This window comes from Pipra filicauda, unplaced genomic scaffold (assembly GCF_003945595.2).
Source record: "Pipra filicauda isolate LSUMZ 115617 unplaced genomic scaffold, ASM394559v2 scaffold706_size140705_pilon, whole genome shotgun sequence".
NCBI classification, from domain to species: Eukaryota; Metazoa; Chordata; class Aves; order Passeriformes; family Pipridae; genus Pipra; species Pipra filicauda.
Genome location: NW_024104872.1, coordinates 100,871 through 126,557, shown reverse-complemented (window position 1 = coordinate 126,557; position 25,687 = coordinate 100,871). Strand labels below are relative to the sequence as shown.

The window sequence follows — 25,687 nt, the reverse complement described above, 5'->3', positions numbered from 1 at the left end:
TGCCTCTCCCAGCTGCCAAATGGCAGCAGTGGCAGGAGCTGTCAGGATGGCTCTGCTGGATTTGCTGGGGTGCAGCAGGAGAAGCTGCTGCAGAGCAGGACTTGCTGCTGCCCCCTCAGAGGCCCAGGGCCAGAAGGTTCCCTGTGCCAGGGCTGGCTGTGGGGTGGGAAGGTGGGGGTGCAGCCAGGGGTGCCCAGGGCTGTGGGGCAGAGCAGGGTCCTGCCCCCAGGGCTCTGTGTGCTGGGGCAGGGACTCTGCTGCCTGCCAGGGTCAGCTCTCAGCCCGGCCAAGGAGCTGCCACGGGGCTGGGGGAGAAGGGCTGTGGGGAAGGAACAACTCCTGGGAGGGCAGAGCAGGGCAGAGTCCTTCTGATCTCCAAAGTGGGCTGCAGGGATGAGGGCTGGTCACAGCTCCAGATCAAAGCAGGAAATTTCCCAGAAGGTATTTGCAAGAAGCACAGACAGACAGGGAGTACTTTAAAGAGAAAGAACCAGTTCTCTCAGTGTTATACTCTGGATTGTCTGGGTGCTGACTGCGATAGAGAAATCAATCTCAGAGCACAGGATACTGCAACTTGAACTCTGTTAGATTAGAGGGGATTGAACCTGAGAGTATCAGACATCAAAACTGTCTTATAGACAGCATCAGTGTCACTTTTCCAGCCTCCTCAGGGTTGCTCTGACATTGCCAGCAGAGCCTGCCCAGCCAGAGATGCCCCTGGGCAGTGCCCTGTGCTACTGGGAGGGCTCTGCAGGGCAGAGCTGAGCCCCCAGGGCTGGGCTGGGCTCTGGCAGCACTGCCAGGGCCCAGCCCTGTACCCAGGGAAGCAGCTACTGGCAGGGACAGCTCCAGGCAGCAGAGCCCTGGGCAGGGAGTGGGGGGCAAGTGCCCCCAAGGCCTGGGGGAGGGGGCGTTCAGGCAGCTCTGGGGGCCCTTCCCTGCAGCTCTGCTGGGCACTGTGTGCTGGGCCATAGAAATGAGGATTCCTGCAGTGGAAAAGAACTTTCCCAGATGTGATGGTAAAAATAAAAAACACAGGTACAATTATTCTAACTTCAGACTAAGCTTCTGCTCTGCAGCCCCAGCTCTTCTGAGTTATGAGTGTAGAGGTGGAACTTTTGTATTCAAGGTGGGTTACATCTGACATTCCTTGTGTGTGTGAGAGCTCTACCAAAAAATTCCATTTCCCCCTGGAACAGAGCAAAACTGACTCCTTGGCAGTGCATTTGGTGACATTTGACACATTGATTTCTTTTAGAAATGGAGTTGCTTTTTCACAGAGGTCTGTCTTAACTGTTCCCTGTCCTTTCCTTTTTTGAACAGACCCTATGCTAAGAAACAGCAAATGTCCAACAGCAGCTCCCCCACCCAGTTCCTCCTCCTGGCATTCTCAGACAGGAGGGAGCTGCAGCTCCTGCACTTCTGGCTCTTCCTGGCCATCTCCCTGGCTGCCCTCCTGGCCAACGGCCTCATCCTCAGCGCCGTAGCCTGGGACCACCACCTGCACACCCCCATGGGCTTCTTCCTGCTCAACCTCTCCCTCACAGACCTGGGCTGCATCTGCACCACTGTCCCCAAAGCCATGCACAATTCCCTCTGGGGCACCACAACCATCTCCTACATGGGATGTGCTGCACAGCTCTTTTTCTTTTTCCTCTTCATCTTAGCTGAGTATTATCTCCTCACCATCATGTGCTACGACCGCTACGTTGCCATCTGCAAACCCCTGCACTACGGGACCCTCCTGGGCAGCAGAGCTTGTGCCCACATGGCAGCAGCTGCCTGGGCCACTGGCTTTCTCAATGCTCTGCTGCACACAGCCAGTACATTTTCCCTGCCCCTGTGCCAGGGCAATGCCCTGGGCCAGTTCTTCTGTGAAATCCCACACATCCTCAAGCTCTCCTGCTCACATTCAGGCTACCTCAGGGAAATTGGGCTCATTGGGGTTACTGCCATTTTATCATTTGGTTGTTTCATTTTCATTGTTTTCTCCTATGTGCAGATCTTCAGGGCTGTGCTGAGGATCCCCTCTCAGCAGGGAAGGCACAAAGCCTTTTCCACATGTCTCCCTCACCTGGCCGTGGTCTCCCTGTTCCTCAGTACTGCCACATTTGCCTACCTGAAGCCCCCCTCCATCTCCTCCCCATCCCTGGATCTGGTGGTTTCAGTTCTGTACTCAGTGGTGCCTCCAGCACTGAACCCCCTCATCTACAGCCTGAGGAACCAGGAGCTCAGGGTTGCCATAAGGAAAATGATGACTACATGTTTTTTGAGAAGCAATAAACTCCATCTTTTCTTCTGCAGAACACTCATTGTATAACTAATTTTGGGCCCAGCCTGCCTTCTAAAGCTTTTAATAGTTGTGGTGGTGGGGGATTTTCCTGTTTTTTTACTTCTGTTGATGTCATTAAGACTGAAATTTTATTCGTCATCCCATATAGAATTCACTGTCTATCTCTTTTTTCTTTTTGACCCACAAAATATACAAATCAGGAATCATGCTTTGTGTGCATTTGAACAAAATAAAAGTTCGTGCAGAAAGATATTTGTCAAACATCCTCCCTGTGATAGTTTGTATATGAGGAATCACAATCTCTGAGTGTAAGAAAGGACACAAATTCTTTTCTCCAGATTCTTCCTCAAGACCTCCCCTGAAGCTGGAGAACATTTCCACGTTTGCAGATGTGGAGAGGAAAAGAGTCCCAGCACTGCCAGGGAGCACCAGAACTGGGTCTGTTCAGAGCTGCTCTCTTTGCACTCCCACCCTCTCCTTTCCTGTCTGTGCCCAAGGCCTGAGTGCTCTGGCAGCTCAGTCACTGTCCTGCTGTGGGTCAGGCCTGTGAGCACAGGCAGGGACAGGCCCTGGGCACTGCTGGGACAGGGCTGGGCTCCACAACAGCAGTTCCAGCAGCAAAGGGGTTCCCCTCCAGGCTGAGGTCTTTTCCCAACACTGGTATCGAGAAGAAGTCCAAGGTGGACTCTCCAAAGTCTTGTTGCTTTGCTTGTTTCTCATGGAGACAGTGCAGTGAGGTCAGGGACCCACTGGGACTGCAGGGACTGAGGGCTGGTTCAGATGTTGTGTGTTGGTGGCCGATGGCCAATGGAGGTGACAAATGATCTCCAAGTCACCTGCCTGGGGCTCTGCAGCTTGTGAGGGCTCTGATGGCAGGTGAGGACTTGTCTGTAGGAACTCAGGAAGTGCAGGAGAGCACAGAGGATCTGCAGGGACAGCCCGTCCCATCCAGTCAGCAGGGAATGGAACCCTGGAGCAGAATCCTGCCCAGGGTGGAGTTACTAGAGATCAAGTACAAAATCTCCCTGTGAAGGGGCAAACAGAGCTCTGCAAGCCCAGGGGACACAGCAGGTACAGGGAAAACTCTTGCCAGTGACTTCTCTTGACCTCAGTGAACTTCCCCAGGTCAATCAAGATCAGCCCCCAAAGCCATGTCCCAGCTCTGGAACAAGGCAGGGCCCCTCTGAGCCCCCTCCATGGCCACACAGGAGGGTCTGTGGGAGGTGGTCAGTGGCAGGGAGCACCATCAGCTGGCTCTGCCTCCCAGCTGGAGCAGCACAGCCCAACAGAGTCCCCCATGGCCCCGGGCCCCAGAGAGCAGCCTCTCCAGCTCAGGGGCTGTGGGGAGCACAGGCAGGGGGTGCAGGAAGGGCTGCTCAGGCCAGCACAGATGTGTTCCCCTGGGAAAAGGCTCTGTGGAGAGATGGGATGTGCCAAGAGAAGAGCAGGACACCCTGTGTGAGCAGAGGGACATGGAAAGAGGCTGCCCTGGCCCTGGGGAAAAGAGGGGGCAAAGCAAAATGTGGGAAACTCTCTGGTCTGAGATCAGTTGTGCTGCCCAAGAACACGCTGACTCCAGAGGTGTCCAAGCAGGGCAGAGCCGGCGACTCCGGTCCGTGCGGCGGCGGGGGGGAGGCAGCGGCTCTGCTTGATTCCATGGAGTTCTGGGGAGGCACAGTGGACTCTTGGTTCCATGAGGCTCTGAAATATCTCCTGAAATGAACCTCCCCTTTGGTTCCATGAGGCCCTGGAGTGTCACAGTGGTCCCTTGAGTCCATGAGGTTCCTCAGGGTCAGAATGGCCCCTTGGTTCCATGAGGTTACAAAAGGTCTCAGGTTCCTTTGTTTCCATGAGGCCCCACATGTCAAAATGGCCCCTTGGTTCCCCCAGATTTCAGTGTCCCTGTGTTCTTTCATTTCCATGGAGCCCTGCAGTGGCACAATGGCCATTTTGTTCCATGAACATCCAAAATGTCTCAGGGTTCCTTTTTTTTCCATGAGGCCCCACATGTCCCTTGGTTCCACGAGATTCCACAGTTTCCCTGTGTTCTCTTGGATCCATAAGGCCCTGTAGTGTCACAACTGCCCCTTGATTCCATGAAGTCCCACAGTGTCCCTGGATTCCTTTTGTTCCATGAGGTTCTCCAGTGTCACAATGGCCTCTTGATTCCATGAAATTCCACTGTGGCCCAGGGTTTCTTTGTTTCCAAGAGGCCCTGCAGTGCCACAATGGCCTCCTGATTCCATGGGTTTCCGCAGTGTCACAATGGCCCCTTTATTCAGGAGGTTGCCCACTGTCCCTGGGTTCCTTTGGCTCCATGGGGCCCTGGAGCATCCCAGTGGCCTCTTGATTCCATGGCTTTCCCCAGTGTCACAATGGCCCCATAATTCCATGAGGTTCTGCAGTTTCACAGTGGCTCCTTGATTCCATGAGGTTGCACAGCATCATCACACAGCTGAGCCCATCCTGATGAAAGTTCTGAGGAGGTTGGGAGGAACTGGGACAAAAGGAATAAGAAAATTGAGGAAGGAAAGAGGGGCATGGCCAAGAGAGAGGAAAGATTTTGATGAGGTAAAACCAGATTCAGGGAATGCTGAGGTTGCTGAAACACTGACTGTGCAAACATTCCTTTATGCACTTTGTAACCTCAAGCCCCAACACTAACCAAAAGTGCTGCCCCTCCCACTCAAAGGAATCCACTGCTCTAACTCCAAGGCAGAAAAAGCCCAAACCCAGAACTCCAGACTCTTATTTGTCCTCCAATGCCCACCCCAATCCCAAACCTGTATTACCAGTATGAAAAGCCAAGCTTTAATCCTAACCCAACCCAAAACCCTCTTCCCCTAATCATGAAGCAGACACTGCCAGCAGAACAACAAACCTCCCAAAGTTCTGCCTAATCCCCACCCTGAGCTCTAAACCCCAAGCCCTGACCATTCAGCACCCCCACAGCCCTTGGGAGCAGGGCAAGGACCTGGAGGGCCCCGAGCAGGCCCAGGGGGTTGGCAGAGGAATGGGAGGTGACCTGGATCTGCTCAGCTCTGCAGTGACCCCCAGGAGAAGGGCCTGGGCTCTGGCAGGGATGTCCTGTGGCACAGGGGCTCAGGATCCAAGTTAATAAGGCCAGCTGCACGTGGGGCTGCCTGGGGGGGAGTGTGGGCACCCAGAGAAGGAGTTGTCACCCCCCTGGACTCAGCCCTGGGGTCACCACATCTGGACTGGTCTGTCTGTCTGTCTGTGAGGTTCCCCATTCTGGAGGAATGAGGAAGAACTGGAGAGGGTCTAGAGCAGATCTGACAGGATGGAGCTTTTCTCCATATTGGAAAAAGAATGAAATCTCCACAAAGAGCAGCATTGAAGGTGCAAATTGAAGGTGAGGAAAAAAAAATGTCACTCAACAGGGACCCTTGTGCTGCAAGAGGTCACCCAGAGGGAGTCAGGATCACCTAATCCCTGATCATGTTCCAGGGAACAGCCAGAGCTGGTGCAGAGCCATCAGGGAGGGTCTGGAAATGCTGCTGGGAGGGGGTGGGAAAGCAGGAGGGGTGTGTGCAGCCTGCAAGGCCAGAGCAGCAGCAGGGCCAGGGCAGGACAGCCTGCAGGAGAGATGGCCAAGGGCTCTGGCAGGGCTGCAAGGCCCAAAGGCACCCAGGCCTTTGTCCCCTTGCCTCTGGCAGCTGCCTCTGCCACTCAGGCCACCACAAGCCACTTTCCTGGCAGGTTCTGCCCTTGGGTTCTGCCTCGCCCCTCCCTCAGGAGCCTGGCAGGGGTTGCCCAGTTTTGGGCCTTTGTTGTTCCTCCCCCTCCCATCCCAGTGCCCCCAAACAGCCCTGAGCCAGCCGGGAGGGACAGGATCTGCTGGGCCAGGGCCTGGGGCTCAGGCCTTGGCCTTTGTGCTCCACAAAACCAAGGCAGGCTTTGCTCAGCATTGCAGGGGCCTGCCCAGAGCCTTTGTCTGCCTGCACTCCTGGCCTCCAAGGAGCTGCTCCAAGGAGTCCCTGGGGAGGCTTTGGCAGTGCCTGCCCTCAGTGGGGCTCAGCAATGCTTCAAGGCACTTGGACTTTGGCTTCTGACTTCTGCAGCAGCTGCTTCAATCTTCTCTCAGCATGTCAGGACCATGGGCTGGGCTGCAAACACACTGTGGGGCTCATTAAAATCCAGAAATCCCTCAGGATCTCTTTGTCTTCCTTTAATTGTCTTCGAGACATTTACAAAACAAGTATTCAAAATTTGTACTTTTTTTGTTTTAATTCAATGTGGATATTTTTTAGTTCAGAGAAGAGGTGATAGAGGTGTTTTCCAAGTGATCTTGATGCTGAGTGTCTCCTCAGGAGATCCACACTGACCCTGGATGATCAACCTTGCTCCTCACCCCCCAACCTCACCAGTTCTGACATGGCTCATCTTGGACTGACAGCTGATGCAACTCCAAACACACTGTGGGACCCATTAAAACACTGACAAACAAATTATTTTTCTTTCTTTAATTGTCTTCAAGACTTCTACAGCTAATTGGAGTTGTTTTGTAGTTTAGCTAAGGAGGAAGATTTTAAAGTGGAAGTCATGAAAAATATATATATTTTTATGAAACAGAATGATTTACACAGAGCCTTGGGTTGCAAGAAGGTCAGGGTGCAAAAGAGTTTAATAGCACTTAATCATTGACCAGTTGAGCAGTTTTCAAGTGATTCAATAGCATTTACCACAACTTTAACAGTGACTGAATTATAGATTCCCAAGAACAACATTCCCACCACAGTCAATTCACACCCACACCCAGGCAGAGATGTGTGGACACATCAAGAGCTGGGTGTGGAAAGGTCCCTCTCCCAAATTCTCCTTCTTGTCAGGGAAACACTCCCACAAATCCCTTTGTGTTTCCCACCAGACAAGGGTCACAGCTGGAGGAGTGTTTGTGGAGGGGGATCAGAATTGTCCTGGGCATCAGGGAAGGTCTTTGGAGTGTTGGAAACTGGAGGGTTCCCGAGCTGGGAGAGGCTGCCAGAGGTGTCCCACTGAGAGGGAGGTGCTGGGGAGCTGCCAGGGCCTCCCTCAGCCCCGCTGGTTGTGGGCTCACAAGGTGACTGGCTTTAGTTATCTGCTGAATTTCCATCCTGGTGTCAGGAATGACTGGAGTTTCCCAAATATTTGGGAATTGGATCCAAACTGTTCCATTTGGGCCACAATTCAGGAAGCGAATGTTCCAAGGCTTTCATGGGATGACTGATTATCCTATGTTCCCCAACTGTTCCATTCCAAATTGTTCCCACATTGATCATCCAGCAGCACTTGGACCAGTCCAGGGACACTTCACTACACCCTGGTCTAGTCCAGGGGCTCTTCATTGCTCAGCTGGTTTGGTCAAGGCTTGTCAGGAGCTCCTGAGATCATACCTATAAGAAGGATGGGCACAGACTTAGTTGTAATAAGACAAGTGATAATGGTTTTCAACTAAAAAAGAGCAGATTTGAACTAGATGTGAGGAAGAAATTTTTTACACTGAGGGTGGTGAAACACTGGCACGGATCACCCAGAGAGGTCATAGATGCCCCACCCTTGGAAACATTCAAGGCCAGGTTAGAAAGGGCTCTGAGCAACCTGATCTAGTTGAACATGTCCCTGTTCATTGTGGGGAGGTTGGACTAGATGTCCTATAAAGGTCCCATCTGACTCAAACTATTTAAGATTCTATGGTTCTTTCCTACAGAGCCAAGGCTGACAGGGATCATCCAGGTTTCAGACCCAGCTGAGCATCCCCTTTGATGGCCCAGCTGGCAGCTCTGCTAAAAAGCTGCTGCAAAGAACCCCCAGACCTAAAGGAGCTTTTGTGCTGGGCTCAGCTGTGGCTCTCAGAGCTGGGGGTTGGCTTTTGGCTGCCAGGTGCCCACCAAGGCTCTCTCACTCCTCCTTCTTCTCCACTCCCCTTGGTGCCTGCAGGGTTGTTTCTCCCACATTTCTCTCACTCCTCTCTGGGTTACAGCACCCTGGATTTTATCCTTTCTCCAAAGGGTTATCACACAGGGGCCTCTGGAATTGCTTTTTGGCTCAGCTTTGGGCACTGGCTGGTCCATTTTGGAGCCACCTGAAACTGGCTCTCTCTGACACAGAGTCAACTCTTGATCTCTTCCCTAAGGGAAACCTGCAGCCCCCTCACTGCTACCAAACCTGATCCACAGGGTCATTCAAGTGCCCAGGAATACAGGAGGTCTTTGATCCCATTATTCTTCAGGCTGGTCAAACAAGACTTTGTCCTCTTCCTGTCCCTCACTGCAGGTTCTTTGTGTCAGAGCAGAGCTGGGCTGGACCTCAGCCGTGCTTTGCTCCAGAGCCTGCTGGGGTGGGGGCAGATGGCAATGGAACAGTTGGGTTGGGCTGGATGATCCTTGTGGTTCCCTTCCACCTCAGCATATTCTGTCATTCTGTGTTTGTTTGGGTTTGGTTTGGTTGGGTTTGGTCTTTTTCCCTCCTTTTGATTTCCTTTCCTCTCACCCATGAGTTTTTCCTTCATTGTCTTGGGCCTTGCTGGGCACCTGATGGCAGGACAAGTTTATCCAACTCAGTCATCTTGACCACATTTTTTGTACAAGTCACCATTAACTAGAGGAGGTTTCTCACAGACTCGCTGCAACTTGGCATCACCCACAAAGGAGTGGAAAGTGCATTTCATCCCATCATCCAGAGACATAATAAAGATGTCCCATAGGAATGGTCAAGGGCTGGTCCCTGATGGATGTCACCTGGGAGTTGCTGCCAAGAGGAATTTGTGCCATGACTTTTGACCCTCATCAGTCATTCAACTTCCCACCCATCACATGTTTCACTTGTCCAGTCCAGCTCTCACCAGTCTGGCTCTAAGGAGACCACAGGAGACCATGTCCAGGGCCTTGATAAAGTCTGGGCACACAACATCCCCTTCTTTTTCGTCCCACAGGGGTTCTGCAATCCCTGCCTTGTCCTTCCCATGCCTGGGAATGGCTGCAGCAGGACTTGCCCTATCCCCTTCCCTGCTGAGCCTGAGCAGTCTGGAACTCTGCCAACCCTCCTTGCTGCCCTCTTTGCAGACTGCTTCCATGTCTGCCTTTGCCAAGGCCCCAGGAAGCTCTGGGATGGCTCTGGCCTTTCCCAGTCTTTGGGAGAGGTCTCCCAGTGACACTGCCCAGCCTTCTCAATATCCCTGACACCAAAACCTTTTCAATATCCCATAGTTTCAGTTTAGTGCTCAGGACACAACACAGATTCTCATGGTTCTTCAGGAGAAAATTAGAAGTGGTTTCATTATAGAGGTCAACGGGTGGAGCAGCCCAGTCTGGTCTGGCCCCACAGCAGTGCCCAGCCCAGGGTGCTGCAGAGCTCTGGGCACTCCCCCCACAGCCCCAGCCCCTCTGAAGGGCACAGCAGCTCCTGGGGCACAGAGAGGAGTCTCAGCATCCCCATCAGCTCAGGGGCTGGACACTCAGCATGGCAGGAGGAAATGGAGGTCAGGGAAACTGCAGGAGCCCTGGTGTCACCTCCAGGAGATGCCCAGCACAGCCTGACTGTGCCCCTCAGTGCCAGCCCCTCTGCCCAGCCCAGCCCAGAGTCCTGGCCCAGGGACAGAGCAGCCTGTCCCCAGGGGGGGCTGCAGAAAGAGGTTTCTCTGTGTCAGGGATTCCTCTCTGCAGGCCCAGAAATGCTGCCTTGCTCTTCTGCAGGGACATCCCTTTGCCCAGGTCAGTGTGTCCAGGTTGCCTTGGCCAGTTGCAGATCCCAGCCTGGGATCCCTGCAGGGCCCTGAGCTGGAGGTGCTGCTCTGCACAGGGAGGGGCTGTGGCACCCTGGGCTGACCCTGCACTGGCCATGCTGGTCAGGGTGGGGAGCAGACCCAGCAGGATGGGGATCACTCCTCTCCACCCTCTGCCATAGTCCTGGAAGGCTCAGTAGCCAAGAACAAGGCTGGGCAGGACCATGGGCTGTTTCCAATGGCACAAAGGGCAGGGCAGGGCTCCACTCCATGCAGCCTGTGGGCTGGAGAGTTCTTCAGGACACCCTCCTGGAAAGCCCATCCCTGGCTCTGGTACAGCCCCCCCTGAACTGGGGAGGCATAAGGGGAGTTCACTGTGGGTGAGATGAGTCACTCCCCAGAGTCCTTTCTCTGTTCCTGCTGCATCCCCTGGGGTTGCAGAACTCTCCTTTACCAGTTCACAGGCAGATTTAGTACTTGATCTCTGTTAACTCCACCCTGGGCAGGATTCTGCTCCAGGGCTCCATTCCCTGCTGACTGGATGGGACGGGCTGTCCCTGCAGATCCTCTGTGCTCTCCTGCACTTCCTGAGTTCCTACAGACAAGTCCTCACCTCCATCAGAGCCCTCACAAGCTGCAGAGCCCCAGGCAGGTGACTTGGAGACCATTTGCCACTGGCCACCAGCACAGAACATCTGAACCAGCCCTCAGTCCCTCAAGTACCCCAGTGAGTCGCTTCTCTCACTGCAGGGACTGAATGGGGAAACAAGCAAAGCAATGAGACTTTGCAGAGTCTATTCCTTGGCCTTGTTCTTTACACCAACCTTTCAAAAAGAACAAAGTCTTCAGGAACTGCCCAGGGGGATCCCCTTTCCTGATGGAAATGATGTTAAGGAGCCCAGCTCTGTGCCAGCAGTGCCCAGGGCCTGTCCCTGCCCATGGTCACAGGAGTGACACAGAGCAGGGACTGAGCTGCCAGAGCACTCAGGCCTTGGGCAAGGAGCAGAAAGGAGAGGGAGGCAGTGGGAAAACAGCATCTCTGAAAAGGCCAAAAGCTGCTGCTCCCTGGCAATGCTCCTGTACCAGGACTCTTTATCCCTTCTCCTCTGCACACAGGCACTGCCCTCCAGCTTTAGGGAAGTTGTTGGAGGGAGAATCTGGAAAAAAGAATTCAAGTCCTTTATTCTACTCAGAGATTGTGATTCCTTATGTACAGAATAACAAAGGCAGGATGTTTGACAAAGAAATTGCTGCAGAAACTTTTATTTTCTTTAAATGCACACAGAGAATGATTCCTCATTTACACATCCGTGGGTCAAAAGAAAGAGGTAGAGAGTGAATTAGGTATGCGATGAAGAATAAATTTCTGTGTTAACAACATTTAAAGAGGAAAAAATGTAGGAAACGGCCCCCCCCACCACTCTCAAAAGCTTTAGAAAGCAGGCTGGGCCAGTAAAGGGTTACACAATGAGTGTTGTACAGAAGAAAAGAGGCAGGTTATTGCTCTTGAAAAGCATCCAGTCATCATTTTTCTCAGGGCATCCTTGAGCTCCTGGTTCCTGAGGCTGTAGATGAGGGGGTTCAGTGCTGGAGGAACCACCGAGTACAGAACTGCCACCACCAGGTCCAGGGATGGTGAGGAGATGGAGGGGGGCTTCAGGTGAGAAAATGCACCAGTGCTGACAAAGAGGGAGACCACGGCCAGGTGAGGGAGGCAGGTGGAAAAGGCTTTGTGCCGTCCCTGCTGAGAGGGGATCCTCAGCACAGCCCTGAAGATCTGCACATAGGAGAAAACAATGAAAATGAAACAACCAAACACTAAACAGACACTAACCCCAATGAGCCCAATTTCCCTGCGGTAGCCTGAGTGTGAGCAGGAGAGCTTGTGGATGGCAGGGATTTCACAGAAGAACTGGCCCAGGGCATTGCCCTGGCACAGGGGCAGGGAAAATGTATTGGCTGTGTGCAGCAGAGAATAGAGAAACCCAGTGGCCCAGGCAGCTGCTGCCATGTGGGCACAAGCTCTGCTGCCCAGGAGGGTCCCGTAGTGCAGGGGTTTGCAGATGGCAACGTAGCGGTCGTAGCACATGATGGTGAGGAGGGAAAACTCTGCTGAGAGGAAGAAATAAAAGAAAAAGAGCTGTGCAGCACATCCCATGTAGGAGATGGTTGTGGTGTTCCAGAGGGAATTGTGCATGGCTTTGGGGACAGTGGTGCAGATGGATCCCAGGTCTGTGAGGGAGAGGTTGAGCAGGAAGAAGCCCATGGGGGTGTGCAGGTGGTGGTCCCAGGCTACGGCACTGAGGATGAGGCCGTTGGCCAGGAGGGCAGCCAGGGAGATGGCCAGGAAGAGCCAGAAGTGCAGGAGCTGCAGCTCCCGCCTGTCTGCGAATGCCAGGAGGAGGAACTGGGTGAGGGAGCTGCTGTTGGACATTTGCTGCCTCTAGGTGTTTGTTTCCAACACAGGAGAAGAAGACAATAAGAGGCCAGTTAGTGTGGACTTATCTAAACAAAGTCAAAGCTGTATTCTACAGACACTCCCCATGTCACACACAGACAGCCTTTTGATTTCCTCGGAGATCTTCTTTCAGCTCCAGTGCTGGGTCCCTCCTGAACAGCATTTTCACTGTCATAGCAGCACTGTGCTTCTATATTGGGGTTTCACATAACAAGGAGATGTTTAGGGACAGGTTTCCAACCTGGAGGGAAATTCACAGCTTGGAAGGAAACCTCAGGGAGACAGCCAAGTGTCCTTATGATGGCATTTGATTTAAGCAGACTCAGCTCCTTCCCCAGCACCACAGGCTGCACTGGTAGGGGTCATATTCCGTTTGCAGGTGCAAAAAGGACATCTCAGACTAGTCCTGATGGGTCTAGCAGAGGTGATGCTGGTGCTGCCCACAGGCAGAGCAGTGGCTGAAAGCACATTAGGATGCTCAGACAGACCTACTGAGCACTCACAGTTCAGATGTCTCAGGGACTTGTCAAAATTAATACTTTCTTAATGATTTATTCCTCCCATTCCTCAAGAGTAGGAAACTGGAAACACAATCTCAGGAAATTTCTTTAATCTTATAAAAATCTTTGTCTTGGAAATATTCTGAGAGGGAGCTGAAGCTCTGAGCATGTCCTCCTCCTCTACACTCCAGATACTCTCAGAGTTGCACTTGCAGAATCTGTAGTTGGTGGGCAGTGCCAGCTTTCCCAGATGCCTCCAAAAGCTGCAGTCCCATTGCCCTGCATGAACAGACTTCCTGTGCCAATATCTGTTAAAATTCTCCCCCAGTGAGGTCTCAGCATCATTCTACATCTGACAGCCTTTAACTTCTCTCTGTCTCACTCCCCTGCCCTGGATGCTGCAGGCAGTGCCCTCAGCCCTGCTGGGCTGTGCAGAGGAGCTGCTCACCAGCAGAGCTGTCTCTTTGAAGCTCTTCTTGCTTGCCAGGAGCTCCCTGTGTGCCAGGAGCCCGGCCCAGCTCAGCAGCACAGCAACAGCCCCAGGCATTTCATGACCCTCAGGGGACTTTGAGATTGTTTACATGAGACTCAGTCCCTGAGAGGAAGTTCAAACAACTTTTCAGGAAGTCAAAGTGAGATTGAAACACTGAAGTTTCTCCTGGTGCTAATGAGTCTCACTGAGGGACACAACTGAGAACGTGTCCCCAGGTTCCAGTTAGAGCAGAAAACTGAAGACAGTGATGACAAGGATGGACAAGCAAGGCAAAGGTGGCTCTGATGCTGAACAAACCTTGACTTGTTTCCTTAATCTAACAGGCCAAGCCCTGACCCTCAGCCCCTGGGAAGGCAGATCCTGTCCCTGCCTCATTCCTCAGGGCTCTTCCTGGGGCACTGGCATGTGGGATGTGCAATGCCAAGGGCAGGCCCATGGGGTGGCACCTGCCAGGCTGCTGAGCAGGGACAAGGAGGCCATGAGGCCCCAGGGCTGCAAGGGCCACTCCCCTCCTCCTGGCATCAGGGGCACAGACAGCAGCCCTGGCCAAAGGCCTGCAGAAGGTGGCTCTGTCAGGGCCTTTCAGCTTCTCCCCCTCCCTGTCTCCTCTCCAGCCCAGGCTGTCCTACGGTGTCCATGCCCTGCCCCTTTCCCTGCAGGCTGTCGTCATCCCCCCGGCTGCCCCACCTGGCTGGCACCTTCCTGCACTGACATCTCTGCGTCCTCCCTGGCTCTTCCTGCACACACAAACCCTTGGGCTCATCCAGACTCTTTCTGGGTGACGTGTTCCAGCACAGCATTTTCCATGGAGTGAAATTCCTTTTTCCTCATGTGTACCAGGGGGAATTTATGCTGATACTTTTGGTCTGTGTTTGGCCCTGCCACTTGTGAAAGCTTTGCTCTTTCCCTGCCAAGTTATGGGAAAACAAGCACTGATAAATGGGAAAGTTGTCCTTGAGAGCTTTTTGTATAAACTGTTTAAATTGGTGTTCTGTGATTGGTTACTTTTCCGTCAAGGGCATTTGGAGGAGAAAGTGATGATGAAGTGAGGAAGGCTTGACCCCAGACTCAATTAAGGTAGACCCCCAAAACACTCTGCGCATGCGTGTGTGGATTTCCAACGTTCTCACGCGTGCACAGAAGGGATGCACTGACATAACCAGGGGTGGGACTGAGGGCCTCTGGCGGGGCGGTGCTGGCCACACCTGGGAGGTTGTGGTCTCTCAATTAATTGTTTAAAAAGCAGATAGTGCTTCCCTGGCGAGAGCTAGTTTACTTCAAGGACAACGTTGCCTTTTGGCGCTTACCAGCTTGTTAACTTACTGACTCTCCAAGGATGCTGCTCCTGCTGTGGGTAATTATAGGTATGCTAGGTTGGTAAGATAACTTTATGGGCAACAGCTGGGTAACTGGGGAGATCGTGCTGGGGGCTTATTCCTCTCCTCGTTCCTCCCTTTTGGGTTTGTTCATTTTCTTGGCCACCTTTTTGTAATAAATATTGTTTTTTTCTGTTGAACTAGCAACGGTGTCCGTTTTTCGTGTCTGTATATCTCAGACCTTTTCCCTGATAAAGTAACCCCTCCCCGATACACTCATGTCTACTTGGGACCTCCCCAGCTGCACTTGGCATTAATTCTTTCTTTCTCATGCTCCTTTCTGCTCTGACAAAAGGATCCACCATCTCTAAATCCTCCCTTCAAGCCCTCTCAGGGCTGTCCTGTACTGTCCTCAGTCTCCACACCACTGAGGCCACAGCTCCTTAGCCCCTCTCTAGTGCTCCTGTGCTTGAGACATTTAAAGCCCATCTTGGGAGATCTCTGGGCACTCACTAATGTTTTTGCAGATGAAAATATCGTGCTCATAGTCTAAGTAAATCACAGTTGCCATGACAACCAGCATGCATTCCCATTGCTATTGTCAGTTACCATGGTAAATAGAATACATTCTCATTGCCACAGTCAGTTACCATGGTAACCATAATACATTGTCATTGCTATGGTTGGTTACCATGTCAACCATAATACATTCCCATTGCTACAGTCAATTACTGTGGCAAACAGCATACTTCCCACTGCTACGGTCAGTTACCATGGCAACCATAATACTTCCCACTGGTACAGTCTGTTACTATGGCAACCAGCATACATTCCAATTGCTATGCTCAGTGACCATGGCAACCATCACACTGTCCCATTGCTACAGTTGGTTGCCATGGCAACCATCATACATTCCTGTCACTACAGTCAGTGACCATGGCAACCATCACACATTCCCATTTCTACGGTGAGTTACCATGGCAACCATCATACAGTCGCATTGATACGGTCAGTTACCATGGCAAACACCATACATTCCCACTGCTGTGGTCAGTTACCATGGCAAACAGAATATATTCTCATTGCCACGGTCAGTTACCACAGCAACTACCATACATTCCCATTGCTAAGGTTAATTACCGTGGCAACAATCATACATTCCCACTGCTATGGTTGGTTACCATGGCAACCGGCATACATTCTCATTGCCAAGGTCAGTTAGCACGGCAACCATCATACATTGTCATTGGTACAGTCAGTTACATTGGCAACCATCATACATTCCCGTTTCTACGGTCAGTTACCATGACAAACATCATACATTCCCATTGTTACACACAGGTACCATGGCAACCATCAGACATTCCTATTGCTATGCTCAGTTACCATGGCAACCATAAGACATTCCCATTGCTACGATCAGTTGCCATGGCAACCATCATACATTACAATTGCCACGGTTGTTACCATGGCAACCATCATACATTCCCGTCATTGCGGTCGGTTACCATGGCAACCATCAGACATTTCCATTGTTATGGGCAGTTACCATGGCAAACAGCATACATTCCCATTGCTACAGTCGGTTACCATGGTAACCATCATACTTCCCACTGGTACAGTCGATTACCAGTGGTAAACCACCAGACATTCCCATTTCTACGGTCACTTACCATGGCAACAACCATACTTCCCACAGGTATAGTCAGTTACCAATGGCAACCAGCATATATTCCCGTTGCTACAGTTAGTTACCATGGCAACCATCAAACATTCCTATTCCTACTGTCAGTTACCATAGCAAACATCATACATTGTCATTTCTACAGTCAGTTACCCTGTCAACCATCATACAGTCCCATTGCAACTATCAGTTACCATGGCAACCATCATACAGTCGCGTTGCTATGTTTGGTCACTATGGTAACCAAAATACAATACACTTGCTACGGTCAGTTACCATGGAAACCATCATACATTCCCATTCCTACAGTCGGTTACCATGGCAACCATCATAAAGTCCCATTGCTATGGTCAGTTACCAAGGCAATCATCATACATTCCTGTTGCTACAGTCAGTTACCATGGCAACCACCATACATTCCCACTGTTATGGTCAGTTACCATAGCAACCATCATACATTCCCATTGATCTGGTCGGTTACCACGGTAACCATCACACATCCCCATTGCTGTAATTGGTTACCATGGCAACCATTATACGGTCCACTGCTACAATCAGTTACCATGACAACCAGCATACATTCCCATTGCTACAGTCAGTTACCATGGCAATCATCATACTTTCCATTCCTGCGGTCAGTTACTATGGCAACCAGCATACATTCTTTATGCCATGGTTGGTTACCATGGCAACTATCATACATTTCCCATTGCGTTAGTCAGTTACCATGGCAACCATCATACATTCCCATTGCTACGGCCGTTTACCACAGCAAGCATCAATCATTCCTGTTGCTACAGTCACCATGGCAAATATGACATATTTCCATTGTAAGGGTTTGTTACCATGGCACCATCACAGATTCGCATTCCTATGCTCGGTTACCATGGCAACCAGAATACATTCCCGTTGTTACAGTCAGTTACCACGGCAAACATCATACATTCCCAGTGCTATGGTCGGTTACCATGGCAACCATCATACATTTCTGTTGTTACAGTCAGTTACCATGGCAACCATCAGACATTTCCATTGCTATGGGCAGTTATCATGGCAGCCAGCATACATTCCTGTTGCTATGGTCGGTTACCATGGCAACCAGCATACATTCCCATTGCTACAGTCATTTACTGTGGCAAACAGCATACTTCCCACTGCTACGGTCAGTTACCATTGCAACCATAATACTTCCCATTGGTACAGTCAGTTACCATGGCAAACAGCATACATGCCAATTGCTATGGTCAGTGACCATGGCAACCATCATACATTCCCATTGCTATGGTGAGTTACCATGGAAACCATCATAGAGTCGCATTGATATGGTCAGTTACCATGGCAACCATCATACATTCCCACTGCTGTGGTCAGTTACCATGGCAAACAGCATATATTCTCATTGACATGGTCAGTTACCACAGCAACTACCACACATTCCCATTGCTAAGGTCAGTTACCATGGCAACCATAATACATTGCCCTTGGTACAGTCAGTTACCTTGGCAACCATCATACATTCCCGTTTCTACGGTGAGCTACCATGACAAACATTATACATTCCCATTGCTACACACAGGTACCATGGCATCCATCACACATTCCTATTGCTACGGCCAGTTAGCAACCATCATACATTCCCATTCCTATGGTCAGTTACCATGGCAACAACCATACATTCCCATTTCTACTGTCAGTTACCATAGCAAACATCATACGCTGCCATTTCTATGGTCAGTTACCCTGGCACCCATCACACAGTCCCATTGCTACTATCAGTTACCATGGTAACCCTCATACAGTCGCGTTGCTACGGTCGGTCACTATGGCAACCAGCATACAATCCAATTGCTATGGTCGGTTACCATGGAAACCATCATACATTCCCATTCCTACAGTCGGTTACCATGGCAACCATCATACATTCCCATTGCTACAGTCAGTTACCATGGCAATCATCATAAAGTCCCGTTACTTTGGTCAGTTACCAAGGCAAACACCATACATTCCCACTGTTACGGTCGGTTACTATGGCAACCATCATACATTCCCATTGCTATGGTTGGTTACCATGGTAACCATCACACATTCCCATTGCTGTAGTATGTTACAATGGCAACTATCATACGGTCCACTGCTACAACCAATTACTATGGTAACCATCATACAGCTGCATTACTACGATCAGTTAGCATGGCAACCATCTGAATTCCAGTTTCTATGGTCAGTTACCATGGCAACCATCATATAGTCGTGTTGCTACATTCAGTTGCCATGGCAACCATCATACATTCCCATTGCTACAGTCGGTTACCATGGAAACCATGATACAGTCCCATTACTATCTTCAGTTACCATGACAACCAGCATACATTCCCATTCCTATGGTCAGTTACCATGGCAATCAGCATACTTCCCCACTGCTGCGGTCAGTTACTATGGCAACCAGCATACATTCTCATTGCCACGGTCAGTTACCATAAGAACCACCATACATTCCCATTGCTACAGTAGGTTACCATGGCAACCATCATACATTAGCATTGCTATGGTCAGTTACCATGGCAACCATCATACAGTCACGTTGCTATGGTCATTTACCACGGCAACTAACATACGTTCTCGTTGCTACGGTCAGTTCCCATGGAAAACACCATACATTCCCGTTGCTACAGTCAGTTACCATGGTAACCATCATACTTCCCACAGGTACAGTCCGTTACCATGGCAACCACCATACATTGTCGTTTCTATGGTCAGTTACTGTGGCAACCATCATACATTCCCATTGCTACAGTCAGTTACCATGGCAACCATCATACCTCCAGTTGCTACAGTCAGTTTATCATGGCAACCATGACACATTTCCACTGCTACAGTCAGTTACCATGGCAACCAGCATACATTCCCATTACCATAGTCAGTTACCATGGCAACCATCTTACATTCCCATTGCTTTTTTCTGTTACCATGGCAACCATAATTAATTCCAGTTGCTAGGGTCAGTTACCATGGCAACCATCATACATTCTTATTGCTATGGTTGGTTACCATGGCAACCAGAATACATTTCCATTGCTAAGGTCAGTTACCACAGGAACCATAATACTTCCCACTGGTACAGTCGGTTACCATGGCAACCCTCATACAATCTTATTGCTATGGTCAGTTACTATGGCAACCATCATACAGTCTCGTTGCTATGGTCAGTTACTCTGGCAACCATCATAGATTCCTGTTGCTATGATTGGTTACCATGGCAACCATCATACACTTCCATTGCCATGGTCGGTTACCATGGTAACGAGCATACATTTTTCCCATTGCTACAGTCAGTTACCATGGCAACATCATACATTCTTACTGCTATGGCCGGTTGCCATGGCAACCAGCATAAATTTCCATTGCAACAGTCAGGTACCATGGCAACCAGCATACATTCCCATTTCTACAGTCAGTTACCATGGTAACCATCATACTTCCCACTGCTACGGTCGTTTACCATTGTAACCAGCATACATTTCCGCATCTATGGTCGGTTTCTATGACAACCATCATACATTCCCATTGCTACGGTCAGTTACCGCGGCAAGTATCAATCCTTCCCGTTGCTACAGTCACCATGGCAACCATCACACATTTCCATTGTTACAGTTTGTTACAATGGCAACCATCATAGAGTCGCATTGCTATGCTCTGTTACCATGGCAACCATCATAAAGTCACATTCCTATGGTTGGTTGCAATGGCAACCAGCATACATTCCCGTTGCTACAGTCAGTTACCCCAGGAACTACTATACTTCCCACTGGTACAGTCGGTGACCATGGCAACCATCATACATTCTCATTGATACTATCAGTTACCATGGCAACCATCATACCTCTCACTGGTACCGTGAAATACCATGGCAATCATCATACATTGCTGTTCCCATGGTCAGTTACCACGGCAACCATCACACATTCCCATTGCTATGGTCGGTTACCATGGCAACCAGCATACATTTCCATTGAGATGGGCAGTTATCCTGGCAACCAGCATACATTCCTGTTACTACAGTCGGTTACCATGGCAACCATAATACATTCTTATTGCTATAGTCAGTTACCATGGCAACCAGCATACATTCCCATAGCTACGGTCAGTTACTATGGTAACCTCTTGATACCTCTTGGAGAGAAGCAGATGCAGATGAGCCTCCCCCTTGTTCACCAACCTGCCAGCTGTGCTCTAAAGGCCTGTGTCCCAAGGGGTGTCTTCACCAAGATGTTTGTCTGCACAAACCTCTGGAACCCTTTGCATCCTGTTGTGGTGCCTTTCCAGTGAATTCCAGGGTTATCAAAGACAACTGGAATGGGCTCTTTGTCTCACTCCACAAGGTCACCCAAACCAGTCTCACCCACAAAAGTTCACCCAAGTTGTTCATCCCCTAGAGCAGCTCCACAGGTCCCAGAAGCTCCTTCCCGCTGAGGACACCTCTCTTCTGCTCTTTCTCTCCTGTGTCTCCTTGGCCTTCTCTCCCAACCCATCACAGCCCTGCAACCTGGGAACTGTCTCAGCAGGCCTGGGCTGGTATTGCCTGCAAGTGGAATGCAGAGAGACTTGGGGCTGCAGCTCCTCCTGCCTGTGCCCCACACGCAGGGCATTGGGGCCTGTCTGGCTGCAGCCCCTCAGCGGGGGCACCGGGGTAAGAACAGACTTGCAGTGGGGAAAGCTGCTCTGAAAGCCCCGAGAGCTGGGCTGGGCAGAGGCTTTGCTGACAATGGCCCTGGGGGTGGACGTGCTGGGACTCAGGCCCAGGGGGAAAATCCCAGGCCTGATCCCTGAGGAGATCAGCACATGCTGCTGAAATGCTGGGGGAGAGAAGAGCCAGCAGAGGGAGGAAACAAGTGTGGACAGCCTGGGCTGATGTGCTTTGGACTCGTGCCTGGCCCGGCCTTGGCTGGGCAGAGAAGGGACAGCCTTTGTGTCCCTGCAGGGCTGGGATTCACTCCCTGCCCCAAAGGCCCCCAATGTGTCTGAGAAGCCCTGGGTGGTGCCTGTCCCACAACTGCTGGGAATGGGGATGGGGTCCCTGCACAGGCCCTGTGCTGTCCATGGCAGCTGCTGCACTTGTGCTGCAGAGCCCTGGCACCTCCCCTGGCACTACAGGCCCCTCTTTGGCTGTTCAATCCAGGCTCTGCTGCCCTGAATGAAGTTCAGCAGTGAAAGGATGTCCAGGAGACAACTGCCATTGTACTCTGAGGACATGTAGAAAATACCCTGATAAAGAACAGGAGAGAGACCTCTCTCCCTGTGCCACCTGACTCCATTTGGTCACCAGAGCACCTCTAGGGGCTGCCCTGGACAGAAAGAACAGTGACAGGTTCCCCTGTCCTACCTGTGGGCCCCTTCTGCCACTGAAGGTGGCCAAAGCAATGTCCCAGCAGCCTCCAAGAAGATCCCACAGCTGCTGCCCTGTCCCTAGGAACTGCTCCACTGGAGCCTGCAGTTCCCAGCAGGAATTGCAGTCACCTCTGGCCCCTCCGAAGGAACCAGGGGTTTGTGTCCCAGCAGGTCACTCCTGGCTTTTGTCTTCCTTCATTCTCATGGGAGCTGGGACAAGGAGTCACCTGCAGGTGCCTGTTTTGGGCCCACTGAAGTGGGGCAGGAGGAATCCCAGCCCATGGGGGTTGTGGAGGGAGCTGAGTGTCCTTCTGGCCCCGGGTCTGCAGAGCCACAAGGAGACACCTCTGTTGACTCAGCTGAGTCCCTTCCCTCAGTGCAGGTGAAGGAGATCCCTCCTGGGCACTGTCTGGGTTTCCTGTCTAATGATGGGACATGAAAAGGGGACTCTTGGACTTAACTCTGTGTCTGTTTGGAGAAATGACAGTGCTGAAAGAAGTGTCTGTGCCCAGCTGAGAGAAGGAACATCATTATTTCCTTCAGCTGTGTGCCAGCAGGTTCCCCTGGAGCCCCAGGGACAGCTGGAGGGAGCCCAGAAGGGCAAAGAAAGGGCTGCCTGGGGCTGTTGCTGTGCTGCTGAGCTGAGCCAGGCTCCTGGCACACAGGGAGCTCCTGGCAAGCAAGAAGAGCTTCAAAGAGACAGCTCTGCTGGTGAGCAGCTCCTCTGCACAGCCCAGCAGGGCTGAGGGCACTGCCTGCAGCACCCAGGGCACAGGAGAGAAGGCAGAGAGATGAGAGGCAGCCTGGGCTGGGAGGTGACTGAGCTCTCACTACAGGAGAAACCTTCCCAGGATTTGAAGGAAGAATTCTCTGGCTGTAGGAAAGTGCAACTTGCCTTCCTGGAGGCATCTTCTAAAGCTGGCACATCCCACAGCTTCTAGGATCTTTCAGCAGGACTCTCCCAGTTGCTGCAGTGCAGGGGAAGTGGCCACATGGCACAGCAGGGCAGGAGCTGCAGGCAGCAAGGGCAGAGAGGAGAAGGGAGCAGGAGGTTCAAGGGATCCTGGGGTGGGAGGACAGGGCAGAGCTGCTCAGGGCAGGAACCTTGCCAGCCCTTTGCCAGGGTCAGGCTGTGGCTGCAGAGCAGTGCAGGTGAGTTCCTGCAAGTGCCTCTCCCAGCTGCCAAATGGCAGCAGTGGCAGGAGGTGTCAGGATGGCTCTGCTGGATTTGCTGGGGTGCAGCAGGAGAAGCTGCTGCAGAGCAGGACTTGCTGCTGCCCCCTCAGAGGCCCAGGGCCAGAAGGTTCCCTGTGGCAGGGCTGGCTGTGGGGTGGGAAGGTGGGGGTGCAGCCAGGGGTGCCCAGGGCTGTGGGGCAGAGCAGGGTCCTGCCCCCAGGGCTCTGTGTGCTGGGGCAGGGACTCTGCTGCCTGCCAGGGTCAGCTCTCAGCCCGGCCAAGGAGCTGCCACGGGGATGGGGGAGAAGGGCTGAGGGGAAGGAACAACTCCTGGGAGGGCAGAGCAGGGCAGAGACCTTCTGATCTCCAAAGTGGGCTGCAGGGATGAGGGCTGGTCACAGCTCCAGATCAAAGCAGGAAATTTCCCAGAAGGTATTTGCAAGAGGCACAGACAGACAGGGGGTACCTTCAAGAGAATGAACCAGTTCTTTCAGTGTTATACTCTGGGTTGTCTGGGTGCTGACTGTGACAGAGAAATCAATCTCTGAGCACAGGAGGAGACACTGAAACTTGAACTCTGTTAGATTAGAGGGGATTGAACCTGAGAGTATCAGACATCAAAACTGTCTTACAGACAGCATCAGTGTCACTTTTCCAGCCTCCTCAGGGTTGCTCTGACATTGCCATCAGAGCCTGCCCAGCCAGAGATGCCCCTGGGCAGTGCCCTGTGCTGCTGGGAGGGCTCTGCAGGGCAGAGCTGAGCCCCCAGGGCTGGGATGGGCTCTGGCAGCACTGGCAGGGCCCAGCCCTGTGCCCAGGGAAGCAGCTGCTGGCAGGGACAGCTCCAGGCAGCAGAGCCCTGGGCAGGGAGTGGGGGGCAAGTGCTCCCAAGGCCTGGGGGAGGGGGCGTTCAGGCAGCTCTGGGGGCCCTTCCCTGCAGCTCTGCTGGGCACTGTGTGCTGGGCCATAGAAATGAGGATTCCTGCAGTGGAAAAAAACCTTCCCCAGATGTGATGGCAAAAATAGAAAACACGGGTACAATTCTAAGTACAGAGTAAGCTTCTGCTCTGCAGCCTCAGCTCTTCTGAATCACGGGTGTAGAGATGGAATTTTTGTATTCAAGGTGGGTTACATCTGACATTTCTTTGTGTGTGTGAGAACTCTACCAAAAAAATTCCATATCCCACTACAGCGGAGCAAACCTGACTCCTTGGCAGTGCATTTGGTGACATTTGACACATTGATTTCCTTTAGGAATGGAGTGGCTTTTTCACAGAGCTCTGTCTTAACTGTTCCCTGTCCTTTCCTTTTTTGAAACAGACCCTGTGCTAAGGAACAGCAAATGTCCAACAGCAGCTCCTTCACCCAGTTCCTCCTCCTGGCATTCTCAGACAGGCGGGAGCTGCAGCTCCTGCACTTCTGGCTCTTCCTGGCCATCTCCCTGGCTGCCCTCCTGGCCAACGGCCTCATCCTCAGCGCCGTAGCCTGGGACCACCACCTGCACACCCCCATGGGCTTCTTCCTGCTCAACCTCTCCCTCACAGACCTGGGCTGCATCTGCACCACTGTCCCCAAAGCCATGGACAACTCCCTCCGTAACACCACAACTATCTCCTACATGGGATGTGCTGCACAGGCCTTTTTCTTTGCCTTCTTCATCTCAGCAGAGTTTTCCCTCCTCACCATCATGTGCTACGACCGCTACGTTGCCATCTGCAAACCCCTGCACTACGGGACCCTCCTGGGCAGCAGAGCTTGTGCCCACATGGCAGCAGCTGCCTGGGCCACTGGCTTTCTCTATTCTCTGCTGCACACAGCCAATACATTTTCCCTGCCCCTGTGCCAGGGCAATGCCCTGGGCCAGTTCTTCTGTGAAATCCCACACATCCTCAAGCTCTCCTGCTCACACTCAGGCTACCTCAGGGAACTTGGGCTCATTGGGGTTACTGTCTGTTTAGCGTTCGGTTGTTTCATTTTCATTGTGTTCTATGTGCAGATCTTCAGGGCTGTGCTGAGGATCCCCTCTCAGCAGGGACGGCACAAAGCCTTTTCCACGTGCCTCCCTCACCTGGCCGTGCTCTCCCTGTTTGTCAGCACTGCCACATTTTCCGACCTGAAGCCCCCCTCCAACTCCTCCCCATCCCTGGACCTGGTGGTGGCAGTTCTGTACATGGTGGTGCCTCCAGCACTGAACCCCCTCATCTACAGCCTGAGGAACCAGGAACTCAAGGATGCCTTGAGGAAAATGATGACTGGATGCTTTTCAAGAGCAACAACCTGCCTTTTTTCTTCTGCACAACGCTCATTGTGTAACCCTTTACTGGCCCAGCCTGCTTTCTAAAGCTTTTGAGAGTGGTGGTGGGGGCCATTTCCTACATTTTTTCCTCTTTTAATGTTGTTAACACAGAAATTTATTCTTCCTCCCGTACCAAATTCACTCTCTACCTCTTTGTTTTGACCCACAATTGTGTAAATGAGGAATCATTCTCTGTGTGCACTTAAACAAAATAAAAGTTCCTGCAGCAAGGTATTTGTCAAACATCCTGCCTTTGTTATTCTGTACATGAGGAATCACAATCACTGAGTACAATAAAGGAGGGGGCTGTACCAGAGCCAGGGGTGGGCTTTCCAGGAGGGTGTCCTGAAGAACTCTCCAGCCCAC

At 51.7% G+C, this 25,687-nt stretch overlaps 3 protein-coding genes across 3 annotated transcripts; 2 read left to right on the top strand and 1 right to left on the bottom strand.

Moving 5' to 3' along the window:
* The first annotated feature begins 1,040 nt into the window (after positions 1-1,040).
* LOC114003821 (olfactory receptor 14J1-like) lies at positions 1,041-2,326 on the top strand. Its single transcript, XM_027751177.2, has one exon. It carries the CDS (start codon positions 1,346-1,348, stop codon positions 2,318-2,320), a length of 975 nt encoding a protein of 324 aa, XP_027606978.2. The 5' UTR covers positions 1,041-1,345; the 3' UTR covers positions 2,321-2,326.
* A 9,006-nt stretch (positions 2,327-11,332) lies between these two features.
* Positions 11,333-12,447, bottom strand: LOC114003822 (olfactory receptor 14J1-like). The gene has a single exon (XM_027751178.2). The coding sequence runs from the start codon at positions 12,445-12,447 to the stop codon at positions 11,446-11,448; it is 1,002 nt and encodes a 333-aa protein (XP_027606979.2). The 3' UTR covers positions 11,333-11,445.
* Positions 12,448-24,706: 12,259 nt separating this feature from the next.
* LOC113984047 (olfactory receptor 14J1-like) lies at positions 24,707-25,366 on the top strand (the record flags this gene model as incomplete). The annotated part of the gene is made up of 1 exon (XM_039389109.1): positions 24,707-25,366. A coding segment is annotated over one exon (660 nt), but the record flags the coding sequence as incomplete, so codon positions are not given.
* Positions 25,367-25,687: the final 321 nt, after the last annotated feature.

Excerpts from the sequence above, each read along its gene's own strand:
- LOC114003822 (XM_027751178.2), bottom strand. The coding sequence starts at position 12,447 with ATGTCCAACAGCAGCTCCCTCACCCAGTTCCTCCTCCTGGCATTCGCA.
- LOC114003821 (XM_027751177.2), top strand. The coding sequence starts at position 1,346 with ATGTCCAACAGCAGCTCCCCCACCCAGTTCCTCCTCCTGGCATTCTCA.